At 37.9% G+C, this 22,734-nt stretch overlaps 1 protein-coding gene across 1 annotated transcript; it reads right to left on the bottom strand.

Annotated features, from left to right (window-relative positions):
* Positions 1-776: 776 nt before the first annotated feature.
* Positions 777-22,734, bottom strand: YTHDF3 (YTH N6-methyladenosine RNA binding protein 3). Its single transcript, XM_048938758.1, has 5 exons — positions 22,344-22,734; positions 20,543-20,567; positions 15,384-15,469; positions 12,559-14,151; positions 777-1,845 (listed from the first exon to the last, which is right to left on the bottom strand). Exons 1-5 carry the CDS (start codon positions 22,365-22,367, stop codon positions 1,822-1,824), a joined length of 1,752 nt encoding a protein of 583 aa, XP_048794715.1. The 5' UTR covers positions 22,368-22,734; the 3' UTR covers positions 777-1,821.

Consider the following 22,734-nt stretch of genomic DNA (forward strand, 5'->3'; position numbering starts at 1 on the left):
GAAACAAAAACAGGGAAGCGAGGATTTTGGGGCTGAAGCCAATTTCATAAGGTTTGGGGCTTGAAAACTCTCTTCTAGTCTCCTCACATAATAAGAGCTTAGCCTTTCCCTTCCTCACCTAATCTGCACTTAAGTGAGATTGCTGCTTCTTTCCAAAATATGAAAGCTGCTTCCCTCCGAGTTTGCAGAAAACAAGCAGTAAAAATTAAGATTCATATCTGCTACTCCTCATTCTCAAATATTTACAATAATGAGTAAGAAATAGCATCTATTGACTGTTTTATATATGCAAAGTCAGAAGAGAGCTGGGGCCTGAGAAAAACTAAAATCCAGCAAAATAGTCTGTATTCAAAACAAAGTTATACCACTTAAGCTTCAGAACTTTGATTGCCAGAATCCGTAAATGAAGGGCTCAAAACAATATAAACATCTGTGCTGGACATTAAGACATGAAACGTTCAAATAATACGCCATATTGCTATTTTAAGCTATAACATATCTGACTTCTACACTGTCTTTCTAAAAAGAGAAAGCTATCCATGGAGTTTGGTACAGGCTGCTCAGTATTTCATACAGTCAATACACCTGCTTAACATTTTTCTAATATTCTCTTCCAGAAGATAGAATGCATGTGGCTACATGAACTGAAACAAAGGATACAATTTGAGGAGTTAAAAGCTAGTAGAGCAGTAACCAGTTTAATAAGAATTCTAAAATTCCTTGTTTTCTAACAAATATCTTGATAAAATGGCTATGTCTTCTCCATGGATCAAGGGTTGTTTCTTTTTTTTTTTTTTCCCAATATTTTTAACAGTAGACAGGGGAAAACACCTCAATGTTGGGTAAGTGAAACAAAAAACTTTGAGAACAGTATATGCTTGCTAAACAAGAATTATGTTTATTTAGCTAGTGAATCACCTAGAGGAGTAAATTTTCACTTTCATGATAGCAATCTGTCAGGCTTGCAAACACCCAGAAATAGGAATTAAAGATTTTAAATGTAGTTATAAAGGTCATAAAAAGTCTGATTTAGACTGAGGTACATTTACTCAAAACTGAGATTCATTGAGTGGTAGCAAACAAACAGTTCCTCAGACAAATGCACTTTTTTTCAGTATACATGTTACAGAAAAAAAATAAAGAAATGTGCATTAACTGGTGGCGTCCACCAAGCTGCATATTAATATTCTCTTACACCAAACAGTTTGAAACAAGGGAAATGTCATTCTAATATAATTTTATGTTACGTTTCATTTGGCTAAACTGCAGCTTAAAGTTGCTTTGCCATTTTAAAAGATTACTACAATAATTTTCACATGAACATTTAGACTTGAGTTTTACTCCAGGACTAAATATGGCATGATTTGCTTTTAATCTGTTGAATAGCTAAAATCTGACAATTAAAAAAAACTACAAAGAAAAAAAATTAAGTTGAAGCAATGTGAATCTCACATCATTGAACCACTTCTAATGGTTAAATGTTAGTATTTAACAAATTCAAAGAGTTAATGAATCCTTGCATTCGTTCAGTCTCCTGTGCCTTAGCTAGGATGCATAAATACAAAAGACAGCAGATACTGGTAAAAGCTTCAGGACAGAAAGTGCTTGACGAAGGTACAGTTCTCAAGTGTGTTTGGTGAGAGAGTATAAGGGCAGATGCACTGATGAGAACCATTACAAGAAGAGTCAATTTCGTGTTAAAGTGTTCAAAGATGTCACCTTAAGCAGAAAAAAGCTTTAATAACGTCTTCTTAGACATATTAGGCATTTCCAGAGTCTACATCATTAGTGTTGTAATTCTAGCAGGATATCTCCATACAGTTATTGTTTGTTTCTATTCCTCTCCTGAAAGAAAACAAAAACAAAGAGGGAAATCGTGTTAATACACAAAGTTAAACATTACTTGCTTTCCTCTCATTAAAGCAGTAGCATTGTGAATTCTCTAAAATCAAGCAACTAACTTTCAAGGACTTCTAACTTTATAGCTTTACAACCATCTCTATGTACATTTTCTCTCTACAGTAGATACTAAATAAATGAAAACACAAAGATCACGCTCCCAGATATCTTAATCAAAGACTGCTATGGTAAACATTTTGATGTGCTTAAGATCAAAAGGTAAAGGAACAAGTTGCACCAGTACTTCTTCCTCCATGCAAACACGGTGCTGTGATGACGAGATAAAATGAAAAAGGCCAACCATACAATATTTTCTGTCTAGAAGTTACTTACAAAAAGAGTGAGGTAGGAACAGCTGGGTAAAGACAAACAAAAACAAGATAACAATAAACAATGACAGAAACCACTCAAATGCGAGCCTCACTTGCAAATCTGGCTGACATTCACCTCAAAGCCACCACAGAAGTGTAAGATGTTACATTTAGCATAATGCAATATGTCACATGTGTAAAAAAAGATAAACAATGTAAACACTATTAATTTCACTGTATCTCTACCAGAGACTAATAGAATCTTCCACTGTATTACAAGACTAACAGAGGAGTAACGTTTTCAATGATTCATCATTTTCTTTAAGATAAATATACAATTAAGCATTATGATCTGTAGGAAAAGAACAAACAGCGATTATTCTTCCTTGCCTTCATTATGCATCTTGCTAATTAGACTGCAGAAAGACACTACAGTTTGACTCTAGGAAACTTAAAAATTTTCTTCCATTAGAATTTTTTTTTTTTTTTTAAATGTATCACTGAGCAAGTTATGTAAATGTTTGATAATACTTTCTGGAAGAGATAGCTCCCTGCCTCATTTAAAAGAAAACAGAGCTCATTTCCAGTGTTTTTATTATTGCATTACACAGGATGTTATAATTGGAACACAAACATAGCAAGGAAAACCAAAATAAACCAGGAGGCATTTGAACGATTCAAAACCACTATCTGATACCATGCTGAAACTTTATTATGCTAGAAACTACTTAGGGAAAGTGAAAATTCACACAATCACAAATAAATTCTCACAAAAAGACATTATAATGGGAGTATACAAAACATTGAAATCGTTCCTAGAGAACAGTTGATTATCTAGTCTTCCTCAAGACAGACTTCTGCTTCAAGAAAGGCTGCTACAAAATGAATACCAAAAATGTAAGGTTTGCAGAGCACTTGGTCACTGAGACAGTAATCTCACTGTCTCAGCAGCTATGCAACTTGCTTGTTCCAAACTCTAGGACAGAACTTCAGTATATTTAAGGAGCAAAATTAGCATTATTCCACAATATCCTTTTTCCTAGTTCAGAGATGCATGGCCAATATTTGCACAGTGATTTTAAAATGAGATTGATGCTATCAGTCATTAAATTAATACATGTTGGTATGTTAAAGAGTATCTCTAGGCTAAAAACACATGATCACTGGGCCTCATGCCTATGTACATAAAGCATGCAAAAACAGCCTGCTTATGTACATCTTAGATTATTGCTGTACTATGAGCAGACTTAACTGCCAAGTGCTGAAAGCCACTATGCTGTATTACAGCAGCCTACAAAACTGCAGTGTTAAATAACGATGTATCAATATTTTTTCAATTTAAAATACTATCTACACAAAAGTAGCATCATCAGTTTTCCTCCATTCCCAGGTAACCATTTAGTCAAGCTGACTACACAGTGTCTCTCTGCACTCCAACCTGCTCTCTCTCTTCTTATATTCAGATGAGTAAGATCTTTTCCAAAACTCAGCATCCTAGAGTAAAAAGCTTCTCAGGTCAATTCACATTCCCTGCCAAAGGCCAGCACAGCCTGCTTTACTTCCCAATCTGCCACAGTGAGGTTACCCAGCTTTGGGTGGAGTTTATGAGCAGAAATGGAAAGCAATCAAGCATTTGATTTAGAACTATGTGGGAATGGAACAGCTGGTTAGCAGTAACTGCTAGCAAAAGACCACGTGGTAAGCAAGCTTCATGCATGCAAACAACTTTCTACACAAACTGACAAAACTAAATCAAGGTGAACCTAAAAAGGTTTAGGCATAAGAAACATGCCTCAGTTTAGAGTAAAGAAAGATATGTAATGAGCAGCACAGCAATGTGCGTTCAATTTTGAGTTCGGTGCACAAATTGGAAGATCTTGTGCTGAAAAGCAATCACAATGCCATTTATCCTCAGATTTAAAAGAACCTCTATGCCAACAAAATTTCAACCTTCAAAGCAACAAAAATACAGTCTGATCTGAAAGAAACTGCTGAGATGTATAACACTACTTTCTGGAATTTCTTGCCCAAAACAGGTGAAATGAAAAATGCTAATTTTTAGTAGCAAAATTGAAGTGGAAACCTAACAAAAAGAACTGCTTCAGCCCTAAGATGCACTTCCCCCCCTAAGGTCCTACAGACTGAAGTTCAGGGTGAAGAAAGGACTTTTGCTTATTTTATGACAGATGGAGGTGTGAACATTTCAAGGTATCCATTTTTAAAGCTATTTGGGGTTGCAAACTTGCACAAATTGCAGGTAGTATCCCCATGTGTTCAACTCCAGCATGATCAGCTATACTTGCAAAAAAAAACCTCTGCAGAACTTGTGTATCATGCTGCAATCTTTAAAATGTTCATGCTTGAAGGTCTCTGCTTTGCCCCCATCAAGAGACAGCATTCTTACAGCAGTTTCAAAAGGGAACATGCAGCATATTTCAGTTGCTTCAGTGCAGACTTCGATTTAATCCTCATGTTCATCTGCAATGTAAGCAAACATGTCAGACTGCATTCTGTGAAGGGAAGTGCAGGCACACACGTCTGCCAACCCTACTGTGTAGGCTGGAACACCTGGCAGAGGTGGAAGAGACAGCTGTAAAGATGGCGAGAAAAAGCCACAAAGCTCATGAAATCTCATTTATTGATGGCTTCAGCCATAATCTGCCATTCACTGCACCCCAGTGTATCATTACAATGGGACAGCAGAAACCCAGGTCTGACCTTAGTGCTCGAGACCACAACCAAGAACAGATTTCTGAGAAAAGCAAAAAAAGTTAGAAATAGTTTAGCCCATTTATAGCAAGGATCTCATCAGCCATCTGTTAATGAAACTTCTAAAGCTGTGTGAAATATCAACATCTCAAATTCCAGAGAGAGGGTAAATCTGAAGATAGATTATCTTACAACCAGATAAAAATTACTTAAGCATATCTAAGTAGCACTTCTAGTGATTCTGGGAATCTGTGAAGGAAAGATCACTTGGGAAGGACCTCTAGAAGCCTTACATGAACCCAGAAATTAAGCGCTCAGGTACCACCTCCTCCCAAACATTTAGTTTCTTCTATTTCTTATTTCAACATGAAAAGTAAAACAAATTAAAAATCAAGGACGTCAAATGAAATTTTACAACTCCAGAGCTCCAACTTTTCCAGTAAGCCATATGAATTAATACTCATTCAAGACCCTGCTGTTGTAGATCATTTGAGTTCCAGACAGCAAATAAGCATATGAATGCTGGGAAAGTCTGAAAAAGCTGCAAAATCCAGAATTCTTATTTTCCATATTAATTTTGATGGCATTTTACTTATTTTAACCTCAGAAAGATTCAGCAACAGCAAAACTGTAAATATTACAATCATCGTGGTAAATTATATTTGAGCAGAGCATTCTTAGTGGAACAGACATAACATTCTATACTTTGTTATGCTTAAGAAAACTATGAATTTACATCTGAACTCTCACAGCACACTAAATAACAAGGTATGAACATTCATAAGGCAGAGGTGGAGAAAAAAACTTAACTGATTTAAAGATACTATGTAACGACAAACCACAAAGAAACTTAAACTCCATGAGCCAGAAAAGCTCTTCCAGTCTTGTTTCCCCAGATGGATATTGTCAGTGATGGATTGGCCAATTCTAACTAGACATAGCAAGTGCTTCCCTACAGTGCAATACATGTTGAAATATCAGATTTTAATTAGCTACAACATAGCCATTGGAGGAAGCTCATTAAAAAGTAAAAAAAGAAACTGTATAATACTGACTTTCCAGGCCTTGGAACAGGTGTCTGATGTAAGAAAGAGCTGCAGAAAGCAATTAGATGACTGACATCTTTGTTACTTCTACTCAGAAACCCATGGGCAACAAAAACAAGACCTTATTTAACAACTCTGCTAAAGAATTTGGAATAGCCTTAGAAGAGAAATGACATCCACTGCAAAGTCAATACTCTGGGGAAGAACTTCCCAGACTTTCTTTAAGCCTCACCACTAACTCTCTGTGTACATATAACAGAAATTACAATCTGCAACTCATATTACTATTTCAATTTAAAATCTGTCATGAAGAATCACAAACATAGTTTATCTCACTTTTTCATTATATTCCATATGAAAATGGAATTAACATACAAGATTGCTTACATTCTCACAGCTGAATATGACCCTAGGTAGAGAAGCACAACAGTAATCATAATTACCTCTCCTGTTAAGAACACTACCAGGCACTTACATGGAACCTGGCTCAAACAGTTCATCTGATATAAAAAAAAAAAAAAAAAAAAAAAAAAAAAAAAAAAAAAAAAAAAAACGTAATCCATGATTTCAGATGATTCTGAAGATTAAAACCAATCAACTTTCACACTAAACCTCAACAATTAAGTTCAATTCAATCTGTAGAAACAGTATTTCTAGTTATTTAAGCTTCATATCGTTTTTGACTGTTGGTTTGTTGGTTTTTGCATTAAAGCACCACTAACAAACTATGCTTGACTTTCTCCTAACTAGTCCACCTCTGACATGAATTAATGATACAATGCTGAAGCAGAGTGAAGTCATGGAGGTTGTGGACTCTCCTATGCAGACACATTTTGTCACACTTCCTGCAAGCTGCAGGAAAAGCATAGTGTTCCAGTCAATTTGTTCTCAACAGATTCATCTGAGCAGGATGTGAAAGGCTACTCGTGAACAATCACTGATCTGCTTTTGCTCTGGAAGAAGCTTAGAATTGCTCAAATGAACAACAAAAAACAACCAAGAACTTCAACAGAACATTCAGAAACACTGCAGTTATCACAGACCACACTCAATTCAAGTTCAGAGTTTTAAGGAGCTACCTTCATATTTATGAATATTAAACCATTAGATTCCAAAAATGATTTGCCTCATAGCATCCAAGCAAACCACTTAGTTGATGTTCCTAGCTTTTCCGTCTGTATATTACAAAAGAAATTTGGTCCTTCTGCTCAGTAGAAAAGTCTCTGAAGTCCTCATCCCACAGACAGGAATTTCAAATCAAAAAGACAAGGGAAAAAAATCCATTTAAGTCTCTTTTGAAACTAAGACTACCTGCGAGCTTAATTGCATTCCAGCTCTTTCATTCAACACTTCAATACTGGACTTCCCCTGCCGCAACACCTTTTTCCTTTCAACAGAAAGGCAGGCTGTATCACTACTTAAATCCTTACACAGTCAACATATATTAGTGGTACCACCTTTTAATACCCAAATCTCTCCACATCATCTTTATCCTGTAATAAACTTTACACATCAACTCTGAACATGAACAACTGTCTCAGCCAAATGTGCAGAAAACACAGGCACTGAAATTCATATGCCTGTAAGAAAACTTGCAGATCATTTTCAGCTGCTCCTAAATGACTCACAATGCTGAAGCATATTAAGGCATAGGCAAAGGCATCACCAAAGGATGAAAAAATACCACATCAGTGTATAAATTCCGCTTGTCCCAAATAATTCTCTTCTCCCAGGACCAGGGATACCCTTCATCTTATGCACATTAACAGCAAAGCTTCCCAGCCTGTTATTTTTTTTCTTGCAATAGACATTACACCTTCAATACCACTCTTATTTATAAAGAAAAAAAACTGTAGATATGCAGCAAGTTCAAGAAAATTCTGAAATAACCCTCAAAATCTGAGAAGTATGAAGTAAATGCATTTCTCACAAGATATCAGAAAATCTCACTTACTGTTCTGAATCTTTAGCACACACACAAAAAAAAAAAGGCAGTACAAGATGACAGTACTACTACCAATTACCTACATTAAAAATGTTAGTCTAACTGTTTTCTTTCACTTGTGCAAGGATTATGTGTTTATATCAGAGCTTGACATAGTTGAATGCGCTGGAGCAGGAGGAAAGTGATAACAGCTCACACTTTGTTTCCTCACTTTCCTCATTCCCATACTATATATTTTTTAGAAATATCTAATCAAGCATAAAGATAGCAATGTCCTAGAGTAGAAAGATATATTGTTTAACATGTTGTTTAACACTATCATCTGATAAGACAGCTTATCAGAGAAACAGCAGCCACACTGCTATCACAATGAAGGAAAAAATATGAAATTACTCTGAGTCAAAAAGTTCTGGCTATATGAGCACTCCTATAACAAGATGTGTAGTGCATCAGAAAACTAACATGGCAAATATTCACCTGCCACTTAAAAGTTTCCTGTAAAGAAAAAAAAAAAAACTCCAAATGCAAATTAGATAAACAGCTGTGATTATACTGATTTCATCTTCTCCTACAGATAATAATTATTTGTCAGGACTGTTACAATAAAACCATTTCATGCTCTGTTACTAAGTCAGCATTCTACAATTATGAGGAATCATGACCTTCTGTCCACCATATGGTACAAGAAGTAGAATTCAATACTAAGCTGCACCAAAAGAGGTCCTCAAACAACAGAAAACTACACTTTTCAGAAGTCACCCCCTGCGGGTGAGTGAAAACCTTGGAATATTTCAACAACTGTTAGTTTGGGGGTAGGTTATTTGTTTACTTGGCTGGTGGGGCTCTGTGTGCTTGGTTGTTTGTTTTGCTTTTGTTGTTATTTTTTAATCAAAGCCAGGCTTCATTTTGACCTACATATTTACTGATGGTCAGGTGTATAAATACAACAGATTTTTTGCAACTTATTTTCCTACTGTAATTACATACTCTTAAACAGCATATTTTAAGCTTTTAAGCTCAACTTTTTTTTTTTAATGCATCATATTTCTACTGCTTTCTGTTGAAAGACAATCCAACATGTTTTTGAACAGTCTTCAATCACGCACGCTTACACCACAACCACCAAGCAGTAATTCAAACTAAGGACTAATGCGACTAACGCAGATTTCAGATTTCAACCTACCATTGGCAAAACTCGTGAAAAAGGAGCCTGTTAGTTCCTTAGATGAAAAGATACAGAATTGTAGAATGGATTGGGTTGGAAGGGACCTCAAGGATCATCAAAGCTCCAACCCCAGCCACAGGCAGGAGGACCCACCAACCTCCACACTTAATACTACACCAGGATACTCAGGGCCCCATCCAACCTGGCTTTGAACACCTCCAGGGATGGGGCATCCACAACCTCTCTGGGCAGCCTGTTCCAGCACCTCACCACTCTCTTGGTAAAGAACTTAGCACCCAATACATTTAAAATAGGATACTAGAACCTCAGCAATAAGAAAAATGTGAGTGCAGCACAAGTTTGTTTCCAATCCTACTTTTACATATCTGGATGACAGCAGGGTCACATCAAGCAGTGACTGATACAGCAGTTCTAATAATTACACTTTGAAGCAACCTGTATCAAATGCAAAGTTAAGGAAGTCTCATTCATTGCACTTTTGCAAGTATGCTGCCATAACTTGAACAAAACAATGCCAAGTCATATTAAAAACTAATTATTGATTCCCCTGATTTGTTCAGATTAATTTTTTATGACCAATTACTTTCAAATAAGTTACCTGGGATGAACAGTTATAAAGTAAAATAACATCTATTAATCAGATGCTGCTGCTTTATTTAGATCGCTGACTGTAGGAAATTTTGTTACCATCTTTGCAACAATGAATGAGTAACCTTTCTTGAAAGAAAATGCAAGTGACTACTACCATCTGATGCAGTTACTTTTTTTTCAACTACAAAAAGAAAACTTATGACAGAAACAACAACAGCTGCCACAGAGAAAAGCATTAATTCAACGTGCATGGAATTCACAATTCTACTGGCAGAAAGAAGCATACTAATTTGTATATGGCTCCACAAACTTAGATGACCCTAGGTAATAAAGGATTACTCAACTAACCATAAAATAGAGCTTACAATAGTAATTACTGCATTTCTAAACCACGCTTGAACCATGAAGGAGTTAAACATTAAGTGAATGTTTACAGCTTCAGGATAAGTTGTTTCTACACTGCACCATAACAGAACAAGAAGAAACCTAGAGGTTTTAAACCAACACTAGCTTTTAAGGGAATTAGTTTAACTTGGACTTCCTATATTCTAAGTTAGGGCCCTGGGCAGCCTGATCTGGTGAGGAACAACACTGCCCAATACAGGGAGTTGAAACTAGATGATATTTAAGATCCCTTGCAACCCAAGTAATGCTACAAATTGTATAAATTTGCTTCAGGCATGCCTTAAGTACATCTTCAAAAAGGAAATCTCACTTGTAGACACAGAATCATAGAATGGTTTGAATTGGAAGGGACCCCAAGGAACATCAAGTTCCAACCACCCTGCCACAAGCAAGGTCACCATCCTCCAGATCTGGTACTAGACCAGGCTGTCCAGGGCCCCATCCAACCTGGCCTTGAACACATCCAGGAACAGAGCATCCACAACCTCTCTGTGCAGCCTGTTCCAGTACCTCATCACTCTCTCTGTGAAGAACTTCCCCCTGACATCCAAGATATGCAGTTCTAAACTCATTTTTTGTAATTTACCAGAAAAAGAAGTTGTTCACTGTTGTAGAAAAAAATCAACATCCATTGTGAAAGTACTGTGACAAGTATGTTTGCTTTCACTAGAACTGGAAAAAGCAGCTGTATTAATAGAGAAATGTAAAGTTCAGTACCTGAGTCATACAGATACTGTATGCATCACTGAAAATATTGAAGAGCAATATTCCTTTATTACATAAAATGCACAATCACAGTCATGTAGATAGAGACCCAGTAAATGCTGAGTTTAGTACACTGATATTTAAAATACACAGAAACATTACTAAATCCATGCTCAGTCCCTTCCCCCCAGTACACATCATGGATTTTACCTACTGTAGAGGAATACAAACCACAAATAAAACAGCTGCTAGGACACGTCTAAATTATGACTCTTTTGATAAGTTCTTTCACAAAAGTATCTGCTCTACCTTTGAAGTCAGCAAGGTCTTCATAAAGTGTCTTAAAACATCAGAAATTAAGGCACTTCTGACACATGAATGCTACAGAGAAACACTTAGTCTTGCCTTTCTGAAACATTACAAAAACCATAAAGTTGTACTAAAACTTGCAAAAAATCAGAATTTTTCCCTTAGAATATTAGATAAGATCATGGTCCAATCTCCCATCATCAAGATGGCACAGAAGTAGCAGTACTGATTTAGAACACCAGTGCTCTTAAAAATTATTTAAAAAAAAAAAAAAAGGAATGCTCTGAAATGAATGCCTCCTACTCTATTATGTTGGCCCATGGTGAGTGCTGGCATCCACGGTGAGGTGGATGCTGGCAGTATGGCAGAAGAGGTTGGACCTAACCTACCAGAGATAAGGAGATAGTGCAGCAGGTGAAATTCTTATGCAGTCAAAACGATGGCAGCTTCAAACAAGAACAAATTCAGGACTTCATATCCCACAAGTCTCCTAATTTGCATAAACCATAGACTTAAGGGTATTTTTACTCAGGAAGTGGTGTGATGGATGAACTGAGAGCAAAAGCTCACTGAAGCAAATTCACGCTTCTGAATATCAACTAACTAGGTAAAGTAATTCCAGATCCCTGAAGTAGTTCTAAACATGTGATAAATCATGTATTTACTGTTACAGTAGCAAGTCCGGAAAAAAAAAAATAGCAAAAGTAAATATTGAGACTAATGGTGAATGGAACAGTTTTTAGTGGTGGGAGAGTTAATCCGACAAGCAAGTACTGTAAAACAGTTTAAAGTGCAAGTATTTTTGCCTTTTTTGATTTTCTGAAATGCTGAACCTCCGAAATTACAGTTTTCTCTACAGATTTATCACAGGTACACTTTTAATCACAGAAACAAGCTACGTATATTTTTAATTGCACTATCAGAATTGCCCAAAATATAATTCTGACACTGCATAAGTCATCATTATATCACTCACATATTTCAGAAACCTACAAAAGACAAACTGAATCGAGGAGAAAATCTACTCTTTGCAAAAAGCTTGTTAAAAGTTTATTAAAGCAGAATTTTAATTTATTTGGTAAATAACGTTAACTTCATCTATAATTTCATGTTTCTTCAATGATACAGAAACTAGAAGTTGTCTAAACTTGGATACTACAGTTAGGGATAATGCACTCAATTCCATTTTTGTTCATTTTGTGAAACACTCAGAAGTCATCTTACGCATGCCAATGTTAGCACTGCAGTTAAACACGTAACTTGTTTTATTAACACAGGTTCAAGAAAGTTATTCTTTCCATTAAGAACTAATTATATCAGGTATATACACCTCGGTGAAAAAGCACCACGTTCTGACTCGACACTCACACTGAGAAATTTCAGCTGTATGAAATAACAAGGCCACCAAGAACCGAAAATACAGGAAAGCTACTATAATACTGGTTTTCTTACCCTACGCATGGCTTCCTCCTCTTCTTGACGCTTTTCATAATGTGCAAAGTCATCAAAGATTGAGGTGGTATGCTTGAAAGTAGCAATTATTTTAAGCACTTGCTTGGCTTTTTCTAGGGGTACTTCTTGAGTGTCCCTCGAATTGGTAACTGGTTTGTTGTCATTGTTTTCCAAGCGAATATGCCGCAGTTGGTTATTGGGAACGTCTTTGACAAAGATCCATTTGACATCGAACTTGCCCTTCCACTTATCCTGAGACCAGACGCCAGCATATGCATTGTAGTCCACAACAGACTTCATCTCAGCCACTCCACAAAAGTGTCCACTGCCATTCACACTGAAGAGTAAATAGAGTGGGCCTTTTCCATTCAAGGAACGGTAAGCAGCATCCAAGCGCTTATTACCATGTTCAGTACTACACCAGATAGAGTACTTAATGGAGCGATGAATATCGTCCTCTGAATAACTTTTGATTATAAACACACGTCCATTCTTCAGGTTCCAATCGAAGTCTTTGGGATTGTAGTTGTTTATGGCCTTTAGTTTCTCCAGCACTGGGTGCACTTCCACACCAGAAGGTGAGGAGCTGACGGATACAACACCTAAACCAAAGTTTTCACTGCCAGCTCCGTTGTTCTGGCTGAAGCCCACACCCCTATTACGAGGCGCTACCCAGCGGTTTTGCAACTGCTGCTGCTGCAACTGGTGAGGCTGGGCCTGCTGCTGAGGTCCTTGTTGCTGTTGTGGTTGCTGTGGCTGAGGCTGCTGTTGAGGCAGTTGGCTTTGCACCAGTGTTGGTGGTTGGATTAATGGCTGAGGCTGCTGGATTATGGTCTGAGGAGGCAGTACTGGTTGGGCTGGGGGAGCTTTTACCACTGACCCCTTGTCATCCCAAGTTCCAATATTCATGTTGTGTTTTATAGGTGGTGGTGGTACAGCAGGGCCCCCAATGCCCACATTACCTTTAGGCTTGAGTTTCGGCTGAGGTTTAGCAGGCTTCCTTGCAATGGCAGCCCACGAGGTTGGTTTAGGTGCTGAACTGCTAACTGGGGGCACACTGTTGGCTGCAATACTTGTCATACCAGTACTGCTCAGAGCTGAACCTACAGTTTTTGTTACAGCAGCTGTCATATCTCCACCAATTTTCAGTCCAGTCATGCCTTGCTCAATGCTGCTAATCCCAGGCACCTTGCTCAGAGTATCACTGCCAAATCCAGCCTGTCCATCTGCTATGGCTCTCCCAAGAGAACTAGGTGGATAGCCATAGCTGCTGCTGTAAGCAGAGCTTTGCGTTGATTGTCCCTGAGATCCACTCGTCCCCCATGTAGAGAAGTCTGCATTCCCAGGAAAAAAATTAAATCCATGCTGCCCAAGAAATGGAGGGGTGTTTCCTAATGCCCCAGGTTGACTAAATACACCATCAGGTATGTAATGATGTTCACCATTACTCATCTGTCCATAAGTTGTCAAGTATGGCATTGGAGGGTCACCTGCAGTTGACCATGCTGCTTCGCCTAAAGAGTATGGAAATCCAATGGATGGAGCATAATAACTAGGCATATATGGGTCTGACATTGGTGGATAGCTGTTACTCTGCAAGAGAATAAGACAAAAATCAGCAATACAGGCTATGTGCTCAGGACAAAGTATTTCTAATACCATCCAAAACACTGTTAACGATCATATGAAAGAATTTGCAACTTTCCCCATTTCCTTGAAGGTAACAAAGATGAGTAAAAATATCTGTTGGAAGTAGCCATGTTTTCAGAAACCATTTTAAAAAAAAAAAAAAAAAAAAAAAATCAAGTCATAACAACTGTAGTTTCATTAACAGAAAAACAAACTACAATTAAGACTTAATTTTTCTGCATTCTTGTTGCTTTTTTGTCAAGATTTTTCTAATAGGAGACAACTACCAGAACATAATAGCAGGAAGAATGCAAGAACATCTTTGTTTCGTGAGGAACAGCACTCAAACTAACATTCCCATTAAGAACAATCTGTGGTCTAGCAGAACAAAGCTTGCTCACTAAATCCAAACTCCAATTCTAAGACTCCTAAGAAATCACAACAGTTATGTCTTTAGATGATGAAGTTGAAGGACTACCCACCACAAACTTCTGACATTGTTTTGGAAAAAAACACAGCACATTATCATCCCTCAGATAATGCCTCCTTAATATTGTGTTATTTGAGGAAACAGGAAAGTAGGAAGAGTTCTCAAAAGTCTTTTAATAATTTGTCTTTTCTTTCACTCTCAACACCACTACAACTTACAAACTTAACGTATGTTAACTTCTGACTACAGAGACAATTCACAGCTCTGAAAATAAGCCATTAACATTCCAGCAGAAGCATTATACCACACTCCAGTTATATTAAGCTTCAACCTATTATGCAACCAACTGTGAGATATTCCTACTAACATCAAAGGGAATTATGTCCACACTTAATATTTTCTCAGAGCCAATGAAACTGTTGTTTTGAACTTCATCCAAAATATAATTCACTGCAAATTTAAGGTGTAGGGTTTTATTGTGATGTTTGGGTTTTTCTTTCATTTTTTGAAGATTCTTGTAACTAGTTTGAAGTTGGAACACAAGAGCAAGAGACATCAGACGATGCATATTAACAGAATCTTATCCAGAATTTAAGACAACTTTAACTATTTCATGTCTTATATATACAAATAAAATATGACACAAAACTGTATTTCAACAGCTATTCAGGCAAGTAATGTTAAGAAGCATCATTCAAAAATGAACTGTCTGGAATTCCATCAAACTCCAAAGTTAACTTCGAGACAGTAAGCAATGTTCACTTACCTGATTTGTCTGACTACTTAGATATGGCTCAAAATCATCATCATTTACTGCATCCTTTTGATGAATCGAACCGTTCTGTACTGAAACTAAAAGTATATTTGCATTAGATATACTTTCTGGAAGACTAACGATGCACTTTCAAAATAGGTAACAATTAATAACCTGTTCAATGAAATACTTCTAGTGATGCTTCATTGAGACAGAATACATTACTGTTAAGCTTTACTCTGTTCAAAGAAGATAGACCATTAAGCTCCCCAGTCAGATCTCAGAAGAGGTCTGGAAAGACTGCAACCAAAGCAGACTATTCCTGATGGTGGAGTTCCTTTCCTGGAGGAGGAATTTTCTGAACTACACAGACAGAAAATCTTCAGTCACCTTATTTGCATGGGCAGTAAATCCAGTGTTTCCAGAAGTACCAGATTAAGTGCAAATGTGCAGACCAGTGAGATCACACAAATTCAATACGTTCAGTGAAATCTGTAATATATAGCTTTCTGCTGAAAAGATTAAAGTCAGCATCCCACCAATACAACAGGGAAGGGCTATTTCAGCTGTTTAATTTTCTAATTCCTACACAACTATTAGACTGCACTGAATTAGCAACATATCTTGAGTTTAGAGGGGCCAGTGAAAGACAGAAGCAGAAGTTCAAGTCCCCAGGAACAAGTTTACTATCCTTTCCCTGCACACATGCCATTAGACAGTGGAATCTCTTCCTATCTGCTCTTCTTAGCTTTCTATTTATTACTTTTAGTTTCATTTAAGGCATTAATACCTACTTGGCATTTTCCAGTTGCTCAAATTACTTGAAGTATCTCTCAATTTCCCCCCTCCCCTATTGTTCAAAGTCAAATTGCAGAACTCTCAACTAAACTTCACTGTTTCCAGAGCACAAAGCAGAATAGTGACTGAAATTATAGAACTGAAAGACAAAGAAATCTCAGAAACAAGTGACTGCTTTTCAGAATGCATTTTCTGCTGCTGTTACCTATCAGCATGTTTGGCGAAACCAAGCTTTAGAGTAATTGATAAAGTGCTCTAAGAATCGATGACATCAGAAGTTACAGCAAAGCAGCAGATCTTCTGACAGTTGGGAAAACTCAGATACAAGTTGACACCTGTTTTTCTCTTTTTAGCAAAAGCTTCTGAAAAGTATATACAGCTATGTAACTAAATCTTCCAGGGTTTTTTTTTTTTGTTTGTTTGTTTTTGTTTTTTACATAGAAAATACTTGAAGATATTTTTTTTTTTGGTTGGTTGTGTTCTTCCCCCCACTAAAGTTAACACTGCAAACCAGACACTTCACAATTTCTTCCACATTTGATTTCAGTAACAAAGTGTCTTCAGGGAATTAAACTAACTGGAAAAATAACAAAGGAATACATATAAACATATGGAAAAAAAAAAAAATGGAAAAATGTATTAACTTCAGACAGCAGTAACAAGAGATGGAAAAATCAATTTAATAAAGAATAACAGAAGATTTGTTCCAAAGCAACTACCTGAGAAGGATGGAAGCAACTTTCACTTATCATTCTGGGGTTTCAGAAGGTCACTTGACCATCATTATACACTGACAGTGTTTGTAAACGAGCTGCAGACAATTATGACTAACAAAGGTGAACACAATGTGTATTAAAACATGATATAAAAATATTTCTAAATTAAATAACAATTTAAGATTATAGTTTTTGTTTGTTTTTCCATAAATAAGGAGTTTCAGCTGCGGTCACTAATCATCCTGAACTTAAATACAGTGGAAACATAGAGTGGAACTCTATATTCCATTTTACATTTGGCCCAGTCACACAAGAGAATAATCCTCAAGGTCTCTTCTCCACCCCATGCCATATCCATTGCTTAGTCTTAACCAAAGACTATAAACAGCAACATTCCCAAATACAATTTTGTTATAACAAAAAAATAAAAAGGAGGAACACGGCTTTCTTCAAAGCATACAGCCACACATAAAGCAATATACAAACTACAGGTCAAGATTAGAATCCTATCAAAATTAATCTTTTCACACTGACAGCTGATCTTCATTAAACGAGCCATGTTTATTGTTTCAGAGGCATCTAAAGGTCTCTCACAATAATTATTTTGGTCAGCCATAACTAACAATATTCTTATAAATGTATTTTCTTTCTTGTTTATTCTATATTGAGATCTTAAGTCAGCAACACAAAATAGTTCTGTGCTGCCATCTCTACTACTAAATGTATATACTTTTCAGTAAGACATCATCATTACAACTGTTCCTTTAGCTTTTCACTCTAACTTCACATAAGGTGTTTAAAATGAAGAATGCAGCCCACACATGTATTTAACAAGAGAAAACAGATTAAGATGCATGCCTCATACCCAAAATCTCATATTAAGTATTCTAACTGAACAGGGCAGTGATGAAGTATACTACCAGAAACTAACCTACAGTTAGTAAAAGCATCTGTATCGGTCCAACCCTGAAAATACTGCATACTTCTTGTAAAAACACAGTGTAATTAGATACCAGGAAGAAACAGCTCATCAAATAAAGGAATTTAAAGCTTATGTTCCTTCAACTGTTGCTATCCTTTGAATAACCACTAGCAAATTGCACAAATGATGGCCAAAGGTATTAAGAATAAATTTCTCCCTAGAAGCTGTTGCTACATCCAGATTAATGTGGTACGTAATAAGTACTAAACGTAACCTGTAGTGTTCTATTCTTGTTTTAAACCTAATCTTATATTTAAACCTCCTACAAAATCAAAAATATATACACAGGTAAGCACAAATCAGGACTTCCTTTCATAGGTGCAATATGTTGGCAAAAACTAAAGCAAGGGAAAAAGGGAGTTTGGGGAATGCCAGGTCCTCCTTATCCCCACTGCAAGACATCATTTGGATGATATCAGTTTTGATGTCTTATGTCAACAGTACAGTATTTGACAAATACAATAAGAAAACTTTCAAGATAAAATCATTTACTGGTCCAAGCCTCTGAAATACTGGAGTTAATGTCCAACAGACTGATAGACTGTTCTATAACCCAGATGTATAATCCCACACATTCCGGTCAAAAGAGAAAGCACATGGCACCTACTTTTAACTAACTAGAACAAAGCATCAAGAGAATTTTCCTAGACAATACGAGCAAATTCTCAATATCATTTGAAGGCTTAGTATTCCTATTTCAACATGAGAAACACTTCATTTACATACCCAATCCTTCCCAACATCACCATTCCTATGCATATGCACAGAGCTTCAGATTAATGTGCTGACTCAGTAACACATACTCCCTCAAGGTCCCTTTAAGCTGTGACCATATCATGACATCTCAAAAAGATTACTGCCTGCTAGCATTTGGACAGTAAGGATTGCTGACACTGACTTAATATATCCTCTTGAACAAACCTCTGATCTAACAACAACTACTTGAGCTACCATCTTCTATCTTCAAGCCCTTTAATCTAACACCAAATTAAATCAGTTTTGTAAATTATTTGCCACACTTTATATTTCAGTAGAATTGAGCTGATTATTGGTTTGTTTCACTCCAGTTTTCATTGATATCATATTCTCACCAGGAGACTTGTACGCTATTTAACAGGATGCAATCCACTAAAAATCCAAGTTCAGAAATGCAAAAGCCTCCTTATTTTGACAAGTTGAAACCATGTATTAATTTACACATTTTGAAGCATTTACAAGTTACAGCACAGAAAATATGCTGACTTGTTCACTTTCATTATTAAACAAACTGCAGGACAGTATCTCAAATGAGATGCTCGATACTTTACACCCAATTCATATATTGGAAAAATAGTTCAAAAAGTACTTCTATGATTCTCTAATAGCTCTAACTTCTCTGGAAACATAGACGTTATAATCTGAAGGACAGAAAGCCACAAACTACTTGCTAAAATGAAACTGTCCTCTCACTTAAGAGAAATACAAAGGGCAGAAATATAACCACTTCAAAGAAAAATCATAAAAAGTTCTACAAGTACTACAATATGAGAGAACAAGTACTCAGGAAAAAAATGACTAAACTGAATGGGTCTAAGGAGGCAGACAGATTTATTTTTCACTGAATGCATGTTGAAATTAGAAGGAAACAGGCTAGATTCAAGAAGATTCAGGAAGCACATGCCAACATGAGTGGTACATACAGAAGTAAATAATCTGCATACAGGCAGAACAAGAGAATAAGTGTGGATAACATTAAATGACACTTCATAGAGAACAGTTAGATTAGTTCAGATAATAAATAGCAGGGTCAAAAAATACATAAGGTCCACAAAAACGTTTTTAATCTGCATGCAGAAATAACCACACTGACCGCATCACACAGGTAGCTGTTTGCATACTAACCTACTGCTCAGCTTACTAAGCAGATAAGAAATTCATTGGCACAAGTGTGCTGACTACACAAATAAAAAACCCAAATAAATTATTGGGTTGGGTTCCTTTTGTTTTGTTTGTTTTTTTTTAATATCAAAGATAAACTCTAGACCAGAAATAACTGCAGGACATAATCTGATACGTCACACACACAGACTGGCCTAGCACTTTAGAGTGAAGTACTTGATGGTTTCTATGGGAGGGAATAAACCCTATTTTAAATACAAAGATGTTTAAAAAAAAATGAAAAAAGTAAAAACAAACAAACAAAAGGCTTAGGAGACTACAAAAATATTCTCTACAGACGGAGCCAAGATATTTTCTGAAAATAAGGAGGGTGATGTGTTCTGTTCACAGATATGACTAACTAAGCAGTCACATGGTTTGTGTTCCTCAAGCTAAGGAAACTGCTCAAAAGACTCCTCCTGACGATTCTAGTATACTGATTCCACTCACTGTACAGAAAGATCCAAGGTATACTGTTAAAGAGATTGTGCAAACATATCAAACAACATCAGCTAAAAAAATCAGCTGTTGTTTTATTACTCCAATAGTCTATTTGAAAAATAAAAATTTAAATTGACATACTATTGTACCATTGCAAAAAAATGCTGGGAAGTAATATTTTGTATGCAATTTCCTGTTGTCTTCATCTGAAATAAGACATCCTATAGCTGCATTCCCTTCCCATAATTGTCTCAGAAAACATTAAGCTCCACAAACAAGATCAGACATTTACACAAAATTACAGTGAATTGACTTACCTTTATTTCCCTGTCCTTTAGGTCTCTGTACATAGGAAAGTGGGGAAAAAAGCAAAACAGAAAATTTCAGTTAGAATCTTCTGATGTTTTTGTCAAGCTAATTCAAGTTTACCAGTTCTTTTCAATTTAAATATCAATTCAAGCTATTATAAAAAATTCTGATGTACAAACTCAACTGAAGAGTTTTAAAATTGAAAGAATTTCACTGAAAATCATTAAAATATCCTACAGTCTTTTAAAACAGGCAAAGCTTAACCGGCAGCAGAAATCTGAGCAAATGAATTTTGATTGCCCTTCCTTGAGAGACATAAGCAATAAACACAGCATAGCCTAAAAGAACAAAGAAAGTTAGCTTAAGATTACTGCCAGTGCTAGAGCTTCATTATCATACGTCATCGTTTAAACTGACTGATGGGTACTTATCAGGGAAAAACCTATAATGCCTTGCCTTTTAAATGTACAAAAGAATATACAGTAATATTGCAAGCTGAACTACAAGCTGTACATTCCTTGTTCAGTCAGTTACATCGAGAAAATGGTACCATGTTTACGCTTTCACACAAGAAAATAATACCTTAAGGAGAATTTTTTTTTTTTTTTTTAGGATTAGTCATTACAAAACACTGTTAATCTGCCACTCACTAAGAACCACTATAAAAGAACGAGTTACGGTAACCTTAATTCCTCTATAACAAAATAAAACAAGCTTAAAAAGAAATAAGCAACTTGTAACCCATCAGAATCTAATTCATCTCCTTGCACATGTACAACTAATCATGAGCAGATTCCCTGGCTCTGCTACTCTCCAGCAATTTTTACTCCTGAAAGATTCAGTACTGGTTTGAAAGTTTAGGCTATGTTAGAGAAAACCACCATCTTGCTTGCATATAAGCTGTCTCAGTTAGGTCTCTGTTTAACCCATTTCCACCTAAAGCTGTGCTGGTTAGTCACCTCCCCCTCCCAAAAGCAGAGGAAAACCTCCTTAAGAAACACCAACATCTCATCGTCTGGGATACAACTCATCCAGTCACACAGAGAGCAACAAGAGCCACAAAACTAAAAAAAAGTTGAGAAGCAGCAGCCCCCATGGAAGGCTAGTCAGCAAGGAAAGCTAAGAGATCACTGAGCTAGAAATAAGTGCACAAAAGGAAACCGGAGAGCATACACGGAGACAAAAGGCACAAAACACTGAAGGCACAGAGAAAATAAAAGGGGGGAAGGAGACTGCGAGGAGTAAACTTTGGAGGAGAGGCAGAGGCCCAAGGAGGAAGCGAGGATCAAGGCAGAAAAGCGCCCGCCAAGAGAGGAAGAGCAGCAAGGCCTGGCAAAGGCTGAGAAAACCTCGAAGCCCTGCGAGGAATCGGAGAACAGCTGAAAGAAGCGGAGGTCGCAGAGAAGGAGGCCCGAAAGAAGAAAACGCGAGCGAGGAGAGGAAGACAAGAAAAGAGAAAGCGATAACCAGAAGTCGGAGAAAAAACAGGGAGAGCCGAGAGAAGCGCTCTAGGAACGGCGAGAGGAAACGGGCGCCCACAGGGCCTGCCGAGGGCTCGCTCGTGGCGCGGGCAGACGCAGAGCCGCCAGGCCGGGCTGGGCCCCGCAGCGGGGAGGCGGAGCGGAGCTGGCGCGGCCCGGCGGTTATAAATAGGGGCTGCCGGGGCCGGGCAGGGGCCGCCATAGCGGGCGCCGATCGCCCGCCGCTCCCCATGGCGGCGAGGAGGGACGGAGTGGGAGGCCGCCGGGCCGCCGCCCTCCGAGCGCCAGACGCGAGGAGAAGAGATAGCGGTGTGCGGGCAGCTGGTACCTGATCGACGCTGGTGGCTGACATTCTTCACGGGGAGCCGCGATCCCCTCGCTCCGCCTGGGCCTCGAGTGATTCCGCACGCCGGGGCCGCTCGCCCGCCCGCCCGCCGCGCCGCTCGTCTCCGCCTCCTCCTCCCCGCCGCCGCCTGATTGTCGCCGCCGCCTGGGTTCGCCGCCGCCGCCGATCGGGCTGCCGCTGGAAGGAGCCGGCCAGCCGCACGCAGCGCCGCTTCCCCCCCCTGCTCCGGGCTCCGCTTCCCCACAATGGCGGACGGGCTCCGGCTCCCACTTCCGCTCCGCGGCACCCTGACCTTCCGCTCCCCCTCCGCCAGCGACGCCGCTGACCTTTCCCTTCCCGTCCCCGCCTCCATGTCACGTGGGGGTGAAAATGG

This window comes from Lagopus muta, chromosome 3 (assembly GCF_023343835.1).
Source record: "Lagopus muta isolate bLagMut1 chromosome 3, bLagMut1 primary, whole genome shotgun sequence".
NCBI lineage: Eukaryota > Metazoa > Chordata > Aves > Galliformes > Phasianidae > Lagopus > Lagopus muta.